Source organism: Drosophila erecta, unplaced genomic scaffold (genome assembly GCF_003286155.1).
Source record: "Drosophila erecta strain 14021-0224.00,06,07 unplaced genomic scaffold, DereRS2 tig00000021-arrow-pilon, whole genome shotgun sequence".
In the NCBI taxonomy this organism is placed as follows: Eukaryota; Metazoa; Arthropoda; class Insecta; order Diptera; family Drosophilidae; genus Drosophila; species Drosophila erecta.
The window spans coordinates 19780828-19794784 of NW_020825198.1; the positions used below are offsets into that span (position 1 = coordinate 19780828).

Sequence of the window (13957 nt, forward strand, 5' to 3'; positions counted from 1 at the left end):
AGTGGCATCCAATGCGAACCATCCAAACCAAGCCCAAGAACCCGTTTGCCCATCCTCAAATGGCCAGAGCCAAATCCGTATTGAATTCTCGCTATCCGTTGATTTGTGCGCATACGAATTAGCGAATCTTGAGGCGTTTCATACTTTATGTCCGTATAATATAGACCAATATATTTCATTCTAGACCGGATCGACACTTTGGCCCCATCGCTGTTGGTGTCCAGTGTCCAAAACCTGTCTCGGCACAGGCGAAATTTGCATATGAAATGCACATGGGAGCTGGAGCTCCAACTGAAATCGAAACTGAGCCCCAAAACGCGTTATTGTTATTCAAATTCAAATTCGTGTCTTTTTTTCCCCATCGGATAATTCCGAAAAACTGGTTAGTAAGTCAGTGGGTAGTGGCACACAAAATGGCCTGTCTGCGTTTTACTCTTCTAAGTTTTGGCTTCTTAGGAACCAGCTAGCAACTCTATTAACGATCGAAGTGGCATTAAAAATCCAGCATTTGGTTTTTCTTGATTTTTTGTGGTTTTTTCGTTTATTTCATTTTTTTATTTAAATATACACATACAAATTAACGTAAAACTACAAAAAAGAGTGTACACACAAGTTCGGATGTTGTGGCTTGCAGTTTTGAATATCTTTTGTTGTCCTTCATGTCGAATTTCAATTTCATTTTGGATTTAACGTAACCGTAACACAGCAAAGACTTGATCCTCGAAATCAGTCAAATAGAGAGTACGAGTGCACTCGTAAAGTCTTGCAATTCAAATTCAAATAGGCGATAATCGATCGAGTGAGTGTGTTGGCTAGGGTTTGGTGTGATAGGTATGGGTTAAGTTGGGGTTGGGTTTGGGTTAAGTTTGGGTTAGAGTTTGGGCTCAGGGGGCATGGGGCCAAGATCGCTGACTTAGAAGAAACCATCGCCAGTGGGATCGCTGACCCATGGGTAGTTGTTGGGGCACCGGACGCAGGTCTGCAGGTTGATGGTCTCCCCGGGAACCTCCTTGGAGGTGAGCTTGCAGGTGTTGGGCACCCAGCAGGCAGGCTTGCCCTCCACCACGCACTTCTCCCTCCAGGGCTCGAAGTTCTTGACCTCGCTGATGGTGCGCGGGTTCTGCATCCACTGGATCACCTGGGTCATGGTCACGAAGTACACGTCGTTGTGGTTGGCCAGGATCTCGTCAATCCAGTAGAGGAAGGCGTCGAGGAACTCGGGGTTGTTCTTCAGCCAGGCGGCGTGGAAGTACAGGCCCAAGGGAGCGCGGTTCTGGTCGTAGTGGCGGTCGAAGTTGTGGTTCAGGAAGTTGTAGAACTGGTCGCCGGTCAGGATGTTCGAGCAGGAGTCCACCATGGCGCAGCCGGGCAGGTACTCATCGTTAACGGGGTCCTCGCGCCGGTCCAGCTCGTTCATCACCATCTCCCACACGGCGTGGGAACGGGTGGGGCAGCTCTGCAGGTTGCCGTGGCAGCGGTGGGGCATCCGGAAGTACATGGTGTAGGGCCACAGCGGCGGGTTCGACAGCGGCGCCGTGATGGTGGAGTCGTACAGGAAGGCCTGCTCCTCCATCATGGTGAACTGGTTGTTGCCGCCCACGCGCAGGTAGGGCGCGCGCACGCCCACCACCGAGTTGTCCGTGATGTTGGCGAACTTCTCCGTGATGATCCTCATGCCGGCCATCTCCTTGGCCCAGTCGTCCACGGTGGCGTTCGACCAGAAGCGCTCCTCGTCGTTGTGCGTGATCGAGTGCACGGCGATCTCGTGTCCCTTGCGCGCCGTCTCCTGGACCGCCGAGTAGTTGGTGTACTTGTGGGACACGAAGTAGGTGGCCTTGATGGAGCAGCCGTTGGGGTTCTTGCGATCCTTGAAGATCTCCTTGTACAGCTCGATGTTGTTGTTGTTGATGGCGTCGTCGAAGGTGATGGTGATCATCATGGGCACATCCTTGGCGGGCAGGTCGCCGGGGATCGCGGTGCCGTCCTCCGAGCAGAAGCAGTCGGGCAGGACGCACACGGCGGGATCGCAGGGCGGGGCGCGGTTGGGATCGTTGTCGATATCTGTGGGGAGAATGGTACGAAACACGGGGTCAGGATGAGCACATTATGAGGTGCAATTGGAGGGATCCTCCAATTGAAGATACAAGTGGGGCGTGTGGGCATATTCTGCATATAAGTAGTAAGACATCTTGGGGTTTCATGGTTTCCAATAGATATTAAATATATTAAAATATAGTATACCCTGTAGTACACAAATAAAAGAGTTTGGATACGTTTATAATAAACTTCAGCTGACCAGCAATTCTCTTTTCCAATCAAATGAGCCACACAGACAATTGGTATTCTGCCTGCGTTCACTTGGCCGGCAAAAGTTCACTTAACTTTTCATATAAATATTTGAGCAATTAGCCAACTGCGAGTTGGGAAAACTCTGAAGGCAAGGGGTAGGAGGTTGGTTCAATGAACCGAGGCGGTCTGGAAAAGCAATCAAGAGAGGTGGGAAAACCAAACGCAAAGTGAATGGAAAATGTCTGCACAATCCGCGCTTTTCATAGGTATATGTGTCTTTCATTATTACTTCGATTTTTCTACGCTTTGTTTCCAGCCATTTTCAAGTGTTGTTAATCAAGCGAGGCCGCTTTGAAATGCAGGCAGCGTGCGCCACACCCAATCCCAAAATAAGTCGCCAGAGTATCGGCCAAATGCAAATGATGGCCCATTGACTCGAGTGGCTCAATTGGTAAGCCTTGCACTTGCCGCTTCGCCAAACGGAATCAATTGCGAAAGTTTCCAAAGATATTAGCCGTGCTCATTGTTTGGCATTTGGGTTTTGCATTCGGTTTGGCCCAAGTGAAATGGCAGACACGGCATGTAAAGGCCAAAGCGTTTTGGCCATCAAGTTTTTCACTCGTTTCTTGTGTTTTCCGTTTTCCGTTTTGCCGGCTTGCCTCTTTGTTGACCTTTTCGCGCGGTGGCTCGCTTTCTTTCCCCTCTCCTCCTTTCTCCCCAAGATTTGCCAATAATCTGTCGCTTAAGTCGGCGTTATGTCATCCCGGACCGGTTCAGCATTCGGTACTCACTCGGTATTCACTCGGCATTCACTCGGTATTCACCAGATATTGGCTTTTTAGGGCCGTGCTTCTGCCCATTTTATTTATTTTTGCACAGATCGGCTGAGATTGCCGCATGTATGTGAGTTGGATGGTTATTACCGAGGAGGAGCTTGCCAAGATCAAGATGGATTGTAGTCGCAATAAATGTGGGGAATTTTGTTTTGCTGAATTTCGCGCGATCTTTACGTACCTCCGAGAATCAATAGTGCTAAGCTGAATCTATTCATTAAGGAAACGTGTTGATTGGGTTCTGGGAACTCTTCTTTGCGGTCAAGTGGATCAATAGGTCATATAAAAATATATTTTGGAAATTCTAATATAAATCCATTTCGTTTTCTTACTGCAATCAGCCAATTTATATGCATTCTGAATGCCAATTTACCAAAAACATGGAGTTCCCTGCCGAAGTATATGCTTCATCGCTATTTAGCAACTTTTTCGGACCACTTTCCTCGTTACTTTGTCGCTGCCTTCAAAGCTGCGATGTATGACCAGGTAATCGCTCTTTAATCGCCTGCCATTTACTCCGGAGACGTGGGCTTCCTCATTGGGCCCGAAGGCGAAGTGGGCTACACTGGGACTGGAGTTATTCAATTGTTTACGAGCGGCGTTCGCGGACTTTCTGCTCCGCTGGGCATTTCAAAAGCAGGCAGAAGTGCAAATTCGCGCATTTCATAGGTAGATATGTATCTACGAGTACACACGAATCGCAATCGCCGGTGGATCTAACAGAAGCGAGTTGCCTGATTTGCTTGGCATTTAATCGGTGTGTTAGCCACTTGGGAAATGTCGTTCGTGTCTGAGGAATTATGGGCGCAAACTTAGGGTACCAACTGTTCGGACTATTGGTATTTTCATTATGAATTAGTTGCGGCTTGCGCGCTCTGCTGTATCGATCTTTAGTAACATAGTATATAGTGTATTATAGTGTATTATTATGTCGTATTTATGACTGTGTGTATTTCTCGCCTGCTCTGGCTCGAGTTTTGCGGCTTTTTGCAATTGCTAAAAATAACCGTGGCTCTTAAGCCGCTTATGTAAGGCTAATTTATACGTGAATCGCACCACCTATGGAGCGGCATTTTGTTTTGCTTCGATTTGATTTCTATTAAGTCCAAGGTTAGCGCTATTACGATGTTGCTAATTAGTGATTTAGTGTTTTCCATGCAGGCTCTCCCCCCTCTTCCCCCCCTTTCTGCCTTTCGGCCGGCAACCAGCCGCGTCTGACATTTTGTTTCCATTTCACACCTGACATTTCCACCCAAAGATCGCTGGCCACTCGAGATCGGAGTGGTTCAGCTGGCTCCAGCTGAGATCGGACGGAGCTAAGGGCTCTGCGGTAAGTGGAACCGGTTCGTGGGATCTGTGCTGCAGACGCGGCTGCATGTGGGCGTCATTGGAGTCCCCAAACCCCTTCCAGTCAAGAAAAACCAAGCACTTGTGTACCGTTGTCAGTGCTTTCGGGGTTTGAGGTGTTCCTCCTCCACTGAGGCAATGCCCAAATGCCGTCAACCGGTTTTGAGGTGCGACTGGAACGGCTGAAGAAATTCCGATTGGCGCGCGGCCAGAGAAAGATGTGGGATTTGGATGTATCAAGCAGGGGAACATGAGATCAATTATTTATTTATGTACTGGCATTATGCGCATTAGCTGACAAAGCGCCCTTTTCTCGCTGTGCAGCCATATCATAAGCCCCTTGAAGGCTTATATCATTGGAGCCGATGGAGTAACAACACCCAACCTCGGGCTTTTGGGCAAGCCAATCCTATAAACAGCTCTTGGCTGTTTGTGCTGAATCACACCGAATTGTGGTTGTCAAATGTCAAATTCAAATGAAAAGGTGCTCCAAAAAGTGAGCGAGTGATCATTGTGCTGGCTTTGGACCCGCATTATCCCCCATATTTGAGCACTTATGTTTGGTAATTCCATTTTATTGGTCCTTGGCAATTGCTGCCCTGATGCCTAATTATTGATATTTAAGTGCTGGGTTGTTCGCAAATTGGCTAGTATGCGCAGCATTAATTACATCTTTTACTACTTCTACAACAAAATTCGTTTTGCAACTACTAAGTGCACTGTGGCCTGAAAATGCCAATGTTGCAAAGACGAGGAGTCGAGCGCACAAGCTATAAAAACAAAATAATGGTGCAAGGTACTTACCACAGGTGTTCTCATCGGATCCATCCGAGCAATCCTTCTCGCCGTTGCAGAAGAGTCCGCGCTCAATGCAGTTTCCGTCGCCGCAGGCGAGGAATCCGTCCTGGCAGAGGGGCTCATCCGTGTGGAGCAGGGGCTTCACCCGGCGCTCCTTGTTCTTGGACTTGCAGTTCTTCACCGACTCCTTCCAGTCGCAAGTCTGCTTCTCGATGTCGAAGTACAGACCAGCAGGGCAACGGATGGCTTGCAGGCCCTATTACCAAAAAATACACAAAATCATAATATTAGGTATGTTTTATAGGGATAGGATAGTCTCTCATCGAAAGCGCTGTAGACCAACTTTCCTTCTATGCAGCGACAACTATCCCAAACTCTTTCCATTTCATATGGCCAAAAAATAAACTAGGGAATAGCTAGCTAGGAACTTACCGATGAGGTACATTGGATCACGTCGCGGCAGTTGTCGCCCTCGCCGGCCACCAGGCGGAACCACTCGCCGGCGTCCTTGTCCTTGCAGAGCTCCTTCTCGAAGGACTCCTCCTTCTTGGTCTCCTCGGTGGTGGCCTGTCGCTTGAACCGCAGGAGCGGATCGCTGGCACTGGCTGCAAGTCGAAACGGAGCAAATGGAAATGGAAATGAAAATGGATGCAGTTGCTGTTGCAGTAGCAAAACCGGAAGAATTTCCACGGCGAATGTGGGTTGGGTTGGGTTGGGACTGAGTTGGCTTGGGTTGGGTCCATGTCGCCATGGCCTGGCACTTCCTGTTACAAAAACACAGATACAGCCGCAGAGATACAGATACGAGTGGAGTGGATTTGGCCGGGCTTATAGACATGGCATGCGGTCGGGCTGGTTGCTGGTGTGTTGGCCGAAAAAAAACACGTTTGGCATTATGAAATACGATGTCACCAGAGAACCGAGCGCAGAAACACCAATAAATGTCGCTGCAAAAACAAAACTGAAATCCGAATAGCGAAAAGCGAAAAGCGAATTTAGAAACTCGCTGCGCCTGCGCTATAACTTTGACATTTTGCATCTCGCGACTCTTGGCAACAGCCAAGTCTCGCATTTTTCAAATCGGATTCGAATCTGAATCTGAGTGTGAGTGTGAGTTGGAAGTCGAGGGAGTTGCCGCATTTGCATAACCGTTAATTGACGGACAGCAACAAGACGGTGTTTATGCCGCGACTCTAATCATGATCGATGGCCTGTCAAAGTCAAGTGGGCTCGGATTGGATGGGGATTCATGTGGGGTTTCAGAAAACTGCATTCACAGAGCTCAAGTGTCAAGTTGAATGGGTTTCTCCGCCGCTCAAGGTAAACAATCGTATGTCCCTTCGGAAAACGAAAGTTGTTTGCCAACTAGTTACAGCTGGACGAGTCCTTTGCGCGTAATCAAGGTTACGCCACTCACATCTGCATCTCGAAAACGGCTTTTCGATTTGCAGCCTTCTGGTTTCCGTTTTTTGTGAAGGCCGAACCGGTCGAGCAGTTTTAATTGATGTCTTGACCACTTCCGCCAGCCAAATGCAAATTGCAGTTCGATAATTAAAACTTATGGCTGCGGCGAGCCATAAGATATGTGTGCTTCATTTTAGACCTTACCTTCGTTAAAGGCCGCCAGAGCCAAAACGGCAAAAACCACAAACAGTTTTGCCATCTTCAGGTGGACTTGGGATTGGTTCGATCGCTGCTAGTCGCTGCACACTTTTTCAGAGTCTTATTTCGATGTTTCTTTGCTGGAAACGCAACACACTTTGGCAAAAACACTTCTTGGAGCGCAAGTCTTGTCCTTCCGATCGCTATCAAAGCTCCATTTACACTGTTTGCTACGATGCCGCGCACAATTTCTCGAACCCCTCTCTGACACCAAAGCCCCAGACGAAGTCAAAATTGCTTCTTTTATTACACGGCGACGGCGGCGACGTCTCTTTCGAGCACCTGTGGTGGGTTTGGAAAGCTCTCCTGCGGCAGCCCCAATGCGATCCACACGAGCTTTGGGCCGCTGATCGCTGATCGCCGATCGCTGATCACTTGCAAGCCCGGCTTTTTGGCTTTCTGGTTTTCAGGCTTTCTGGCTATCTGGCTTTCTGGCCAATTGGCTGTGGGCCGGAATAGCTCTGCGAGTGTTTGTGTTGCACAAGTCTGGCTCCGATCGTGACCGGATCGTGGTTGAACAGGCGAGAGAAGTGCGGCACGTACGCGAGCACTCTTTTATATGCAAAATGGTGGCGGCTATCGACTAGAAGCTGCGGTGAGGTGAGAAGTGCAGCCGCCGCGATTGTGGATTGCAAGTGTGCGGAGTTTGGAGCGCCCGACAAATGGCACCTATGCACTGGCCGTAGTGGCGGATTCCAGAACGTCTGCGGGGCCTCTCGCTTGGCAAGCCACTCTAGGGACTAGCCCTCTTCACTTTGGGCAGGGTGTCGGATGTGTGTCAGGCCAGGCAGTCCATGTGGGTGTGCCCACTCAGTTGCCAAAAGTGCATTTTTAGCATCCTACATATTGGGCAACTCACTAGCTGCGTGTATTTGAACTCTTTGGGGTAACTAGTTAAATAGGCCACAGTGCGTATGATTGATTTTAGAACACCTATTTGATGCATATCACTTGTTGCAATATGAGAAAAGTACATAATTCTTAGCCAGCAAAATGCTCAAGCCTAAGCTGCCAAGTAAAATAGATTCTATCAATCTTTTTTTAACCAACTGTAGAGTGTTTCAAGTTCGCATTGCTCGCGTCAAGCCAAAAGAAAGATACATCTTCGAATTTTTTCTTAATTTGATTGCTAAGTAGTTCCTCTGCGTCGTCTGGTCGTTCCAATTTAAAAGCAGTTTTTTACCTGTAGCGACCTTGATCATTTTAAAGCCAAATTAAAGCCATTTATGGCCCACAGAGCGGTACGTCGTGGCTCGACGACTGCCAGCTGACAGAGAGGCGTCTAAAGGCGTGACGAACTGCCACCAACTTGAGCGTTTTTTAAGTTTTTCAGTTTTTCAGTTTTTTCAGTTTCTTTCTGGTGGCTTCAACTCCAAAGTGTGCCAAAGTGCTTTGCGAACGGCGAGGGACCTTTCTGAATTGTCATTGTCTATTTTTGCCACTCTTGACATTTGCATAGAGGAGTAAGGCTGACTGCCAACTGGCCAGTTCTGCGCCTCTCGGCTCGAATTTCCAATTAAGATTAAGTAAAATGAGTCTTTGGCTTGGACGGTTTCCGCTTCAGCGCAGACGCATAGCATCTGCCTGATAAAACTTACGTCAATTGGAGAACCAGTTTTCCATTTCATTAAAATTTGTTCATCTCGTTTCGGCGAATTCTTGCAAAACATTCAATGAAATCAGGCTTTAAACCGCAAAAATTTACGATCGGGCAAATTAATAAATGTCCAATTACTGGGAAACCATTTATTCCTTTCCCTTTTATTGAGTTTTCTTTTCCACTCAGTGCACTGCAATCGTCAGATTGTAGAAATGATTCGCTTGGCTTCTTGACACCTAACCCATTGCGCCACCAAAATCTTAGTGTAAAGGGGTATAGAAGAGTCGAGACACTCGACTCCTCCTCGTTTTAAGTAAGCCCTCAACTAATTATGGTTAACTAAACAGCTAAAACTAATGTGTATTTTGGCAATAAGAATTAATAATATGAAAAATAATAATTAAAAAGTAATATGAAAAAAAACAAAATTCCATAAGTGGGCAATACAGTTTGTGGCCGTTCAAGAGGCATGGCCAAAATGGTTTTGGTATATCGCTAGAAATTAACAACACTAAAATAAAAAAATTACACGCCGTTTTTCAAATGTGTGGGCGTGACAGTTTTGGGCGGTTTGTGGGCGTGGCAACGGAAAACAAACTTAAGCTACGTCTATGCCCCTGGAATCTGCTATATTTCATAATTTCTATGATCTCGACGTGCATACGGACGGACATGGCCAGATCGACTCGGTTATTGTTCCCAATTGAGAATATATATACATTATATTTCATTTACGTTCATTTACCTGTTTCAACGAATATAGCATACCCTTTAGCTCTACTATTAACGGGTATAAAAAGGTACACAAATGAATATTCTGTAGTACATTTTGTTGTTCCATTCTTACAGTCTTACAGTTTCAGAAATAAACAAGTCGCTACTTTGAAGCAAATCATCTTAATCGTGAATTGTGTTGAAGTTAAGCCTTACATTGGTTCTTATCTTCAAGAAATAATCTGCCCTGACTAATATATTTATAAATACACAATATTTTCTTTAAGCTGCTCACCATTTCTTTCCGGGTGAAATGAAACTTTCTTTCTGTACAGTCCAGCAGCAATTGTGATCATCAAGTCGCCAAATTTTGTACATAGGCTCACAATTTCGTAATAGCCCGCTATACACTCACAACTTGAGTTCTATAAACAGTTTATTGGGTTTGTGGTTATAAATACAAAGTTTTCCTTGTACACATAAAATAATGTTACCTAATGTTTCCATATCTATGGAAAATGAAAATGACACAAGTCAACAAAAATCGATGTTGTGTTATGCAGAACTAAACATTTTCTAAAATAACTTACTAGTTAGACTGCCTTCATTACCGACCAGTGCAGTTTTATACAATGTGACTTCCAGATTTCTACAAAAACTCGATTCGGATGCATTCGTTTTTATGGAAGACCTTGATCAAGCCCATGTCGATATCTCTGACAAAAACAGCTCCCTCTATTATAATTTCCATTGTTCGCTAATTCTGGTTTCGCATTATATCACACACTTAATATCTCTCGTTACAAAAACATTTTTGCGGTTTTGTAGTTTCCCAACGCACAGCGTTGCTTGGTGCCCTTTTTTTATAATTTTTTGGTTTTACTTTCACAGGAATGGCAAAAATTCGCACTTTAATTGGTTTTTCTTTTTGGTCTACTATATTTTGTAATTTTTGTATTGAAGAAAAATGAATTTTAGTCAAGAATTATATTTCTGTAAGCCGAATTAAAGCCATTTCTTCGAAAGTTCAAATCGGAACATGCCCGTTGTTTGTGATCAGAGCAGCTGCTTTTGGAATTTCTCATAGGTACGTACGTTATGGTTTTTCTTATCTCGGTTCAAGTGCTTTGGCAAACTAACAAACTAATACAAAAAGCTAACAACAAGTTTGACTACACACACAAAAAGCTGACAAAACAAAACAGAATGAAGACCTGCGTGTCGACACGGCGCACCCAGTTACTTCATAATACTAGAAAGGCTGGTGTAACCACTGTTGGGCTGGGCGGGCTCCTGATGCCGACCGCACCGTCCACAGCAGCAAACGCTCTTCACCACGTCCAGGAAGCTCGTCTGGTCGAAGTCGTCCAGGTCGGTCATGAAGACACCGGAACTAATGTCCTCTGCAGTGCGGGTTCCGACAAATGCCTTGAGATCGGTGGTGGGAAAGCCATCTTTGTAATACGCCTTTATCGTATCGTAGGCATCCATTATTACGGCAATGAACAGCGACAGGACAACATAAATGTACAAGGATATGAACGAGTACAAGTAAATCTGGCAGAACCACCACAGCCAAGTGGCCTTGCTGGAAAGCGTGGCAAAGGTGGCGAACATATCATCACCGTTTATCAGCGCAAACAAGCACTCTGACGTGGTAGCCAGCGATCGGAACTTCATGTGGTAGGGTCCCAAGATCAGCCAGCCGCAGAACACAAATCCAGCATAGATCAGCAAGGCAGCGATAAGGAAGCGAAGAATCTTTGGTGCCGCCTTTTTCAGCGTCAGTATCACAACGTTGTAGGTTTTAAAGAAGCCGAGGTAGCGCAGCACTCCAAACCAAACAAGCAGGTTGCCGATTCCCAGAAAAAGAGAGCAGGTATCCCATTGGTCCACCACCAAGTACCTTCCCTCGATTTGCTCTTTCAGAGCTGATCCAATGATCAACAGAAAGTCATTGAAAATGATCATGATGTACCTGCAAAAGAAAGACGCTTTATTATAGTCTGCGACCATTCTGGTCATTTTTGAATCACTCTCTACACCCGCTTAATCTTGGACATTATTGGTACCACTTGTTGTCAAGATAGCCGGCGTTTGATAGCACAAAACAATAACAAAACAAAAGACTCACCAAAAATTAACGAATTCCAGTCGGCCATCAAAGCTCAGCTCCTTGCCGAAATGCGAACGGAAAAAATTAATAGTTGTACATCTCAGCAGGTATGCTCTCCACAAAGCCCTTGTACAGAGTGCAAAGGATAGTGCGCAGGTTAGTAGGACGAATATATTGAGTACGCTTCGCAGCATGGAATCGAAATTGGCCTCTGATATAAAGTCCGTGGCCCCATGGCACTTTAGTCGCGTCGCCTCTGCATCAAGTGAGAGCAGCATCTGCCCGTCGTGATCTCGGTTGTTAAACATTATGGAAATGTCAAACCGAAAACAATCTGGAGCAGAAAGAGGCCCACCGTTTGCCTTGAAGTTTACCGTCTTTATCTTGAACGTCAACTGTGCGGAGACAAGAGATGCAAAATTGACCTGCACATCGCGCTGCCTGAGGTAATTCTCCACCCCAATGGTGGTAACGTTCGGCGGTAATCGCTCGCACACCTCGTCGATGTGGGGATCGAAAATGTAGGACTCATTAAAACCGAATATGGTGCCCTCTCTATAGTTTTGCAGGCAAAGTTTTAGGGGCGGCATTGTGTTGTTGGGAGTCGGATAGTCGTAAGGTCCAATAGATCGGCTCACATTGGCGTAGCCATCAACAGCATACTGCAGAGTGTCGAAGAACTCTGACTTAAGGTATAGGGCAAAGGGACCCACTGCTGGCGGATAGCTTTCCACCTCCCTGGAAGAATCCCAGCCGCGCAGGAATAGATGCGAGAAGGCAAATCGGTTATCACCCGTGTAGTTGATGTGGTTATACCGCGAGTGGGCAAAAAGGCACAGTTGCATCGTCACCAGAAAGATTTTTACAATCTGAAAGGTAAATGGGTAAGTTGCGAAGAAATTTTCATAGTATAACCTGTAAAGTTTCTATTTGCTTTTGGCCCTAGGCAACGGACCAGGCGACAGTTCAGAAATCTCGAAGCTGATCTATAAATAAAAGTCGAATTATGCTAGGGCATGCGTCAGACTATATTTATTGGGTATCTGCCGAAAATCAAATTACGACTAGTAGTGAAAACTGTGATAACCTTTCCGCATTATTCATTAAAAATAACATGAAACCTATCCCGCCAAAATCCCCTTACCACCGATGTTTATCGCATAATAAATATTTAGGTATCTAGACATAAAATTCTTGAATTTTCCCTTGCTTTATTACGTATTGTACTAACTATAGTAGGACCTATGAGATAAGGCATCGATAAGAGTGGAGTGGCTTAACAATGCAAGCAAAGTAATCAAGACTGTGCTGACTCGATATCTAGACAAAGATTAAAATTCGGAGAAGGTTGATTAAAAGCGCCTGGAAATTGAGGAAAATGCCTAAATAAGTGACTCGAATGTGTCACCCGAGTTCCGCCCCCAAGCCCCGCGCATCACGCGACATCAATTAAGCAGTATTTGTTCAGATGAGAATTGCAAATGGAACCGGATGTGAACTCACCTGTACGACGAACTTGTAGGGAAATTTTCGCTTGGCCTGCCACTTCTCGATGGGGTTCATGAAATAGAACTGAAGCTTCCTGCGCATTCGCTCCTCCTGGTAAGATGCAGCCGAGGATCCGGGGAACTCGGCCTGCTCCTCCCGGCCATTCACGGAGGATGGAGCAGTGCCACTGCCCGCGGCTATGGGCATGGGCACCACCGGGGCCACCGGAGTGGACTGCAGCTGCACCTGGTGCCGCAGTATCCTGGTGTTCACGTACTCCTCGTCGCTCTCCGGAGACTGCTGCTGTTGCTGCGCAGCCTCGTAGCTGTCCGTGCGGCGCTTGACGGCCGGAGCGGCCTGGGCTCCGGAACCGTAGCTCTGCATCTCGATGTGCTCCTCCTTCGTCGCGAGGTCAATTCACCTGCGTTGTTGTTCTCCGTGCTAACTTTCTTCTGCTCGCCCAGTCGACATGCAAAAGAAGAATCCGCACAGGCGCAACAAGCGATCGGGGGAAGGGAGGTAAATATATGTATTCTGCAATTAATACGCGACTCTTGCCAGCGAATTTAAATTAAATACTGGACAAGAGACCACGAAAATTGCTTTGTTTTCAACAGGGCTAAACGATTATCGATGTTTACTCGATTATTTATAATAGTGTGCAGCATCGATAGTTCCATACAAACATCGATTATTATCACCGCTTAAGACCTGTTTAGACTGGTGCGCGCCTTTACATTAGTAGTCAAAAATCTTTTTTTTCCATCCAGTTTGTGATATTCAAGACATATGATGATTTCTTGTTTTTGCATTTTGAAATTGCTTCCTCCTTATTTTTAATCTACCCAAAATTGCTGTTTTTAACTTTCCAGCTGCTAAAACCTAAGTTTTGATATCTTAAATTTCAGAAATATTTTAATAAAAGTAAGTTAAAAGAGCGTAAAATAGTACTTAATTCCCTGGGTAAACATAGGATAATATTCACAGGAAAAAACAACAGTTTTCTTGATGCTCGAGAAAAACGACCATTTAATTGCAAATGTGAACACTGATGAGCCCACAGTCTTACTTCCGTTTAACTGTTCCCAGTAAACATTGCAAAGAGAATTA

General features: G+C 45.8%; 2 protein-coding genes across 2 annotated transcripts; both read right to left on the reverse strand.

Annotated features, from left to right (window-relative positions):
- Window positions 1-557: 557 nt before the first annotated feature.
- LOC6545408 lies at window positions 558-7474 on the reverse strand. The gene is made up of 4 exons (XM_001973341.3): window positions 6876-7474; window positions 5700-5872; window positions 5274-5523; window positions 558-2061 (listed from the first exon to the last, which is right to left on the reverse strand). The coding sequence occupies exons 1-4, from the start codon at window positions 6928-6930 to the stop codon at window positions 914-916; spliced, it is 1626 nt and encodes a 541-aa protein (XP_001973377.1). The 5' UTR covers window positions 6931-7474; the 3' UTR covers window positions 558-913.
- Window positions 7475-9661: 2187 nt separating this feature from the next.
- LOC6545482 (mucolipin-3) lies at window positions 9662-13535 on the reverse strand. The gene is made up of 3 exons (XM_001973342.3): window positions 12863-13535; window positions 11378-12228; window positions 9662-11221 (listed from the first exon to the last, which is right to left on the reverse strand). Exons 1-3 carry the CDS (start codon window positions 13229-13231, stop codon window positions 10483-10485), a joined length of 1959 nt encoding a protein of 652 aa, XP_001973378.1. The 5' UTR covers window positions 13232-13535; the 3' UTR covers window positions 9662-10482.
- Between the last annotated feature and the right edge of the window lie 422 nt (window positions 13536-13957).

Bases quoted from the DNA above. Each gene is read 5' to 3' on its own strand.
- LOC6545408 (XM_001973341.3), bottom strand. From the start codon at position 6,930: ATGGCAAAACTGTTTGTGGTTTTTGCCGTTTTGGCTCTGGCGGCCTTT. The intron at 5,873-6,875 runs GTAAGGTCTAAA...TTCGACTTGCAG, and splicing joins TCTGGCGGCCTTTAACGAAG to CCAGTGCCAGCGATCCGCTC. The intron at 5,524-5,699 runs GTAAGTTCCTAG...TTTTGGTAATAG, and splicing joins TGATCCAATGTACCTCATCG to GGCCTGCAAGCCATCCGTTG.
- LOC6545482 (XM_001973342.3), bottom strand. From the start codon at position 13,231: ATGCAGAGCTACGGTTCCGGAGCCCAGGCCGCTCCGGCCGTCAAGCGC. The intron at 12,229-12,862 runs GTGAGTTCACAT...TTTACCTTTCAG, and splicing joins CCTACAAGTTCGTCGTACAG to ATTGTAAAAATCTTTCTGGT. The intron at 11,222-11,377 runs GTGAGTCTTTTG...TTTCTTTTGCAG, and splicing joins CTGGAATTCGTTAATTTTTG to GTACATCATGATCATTTTCA.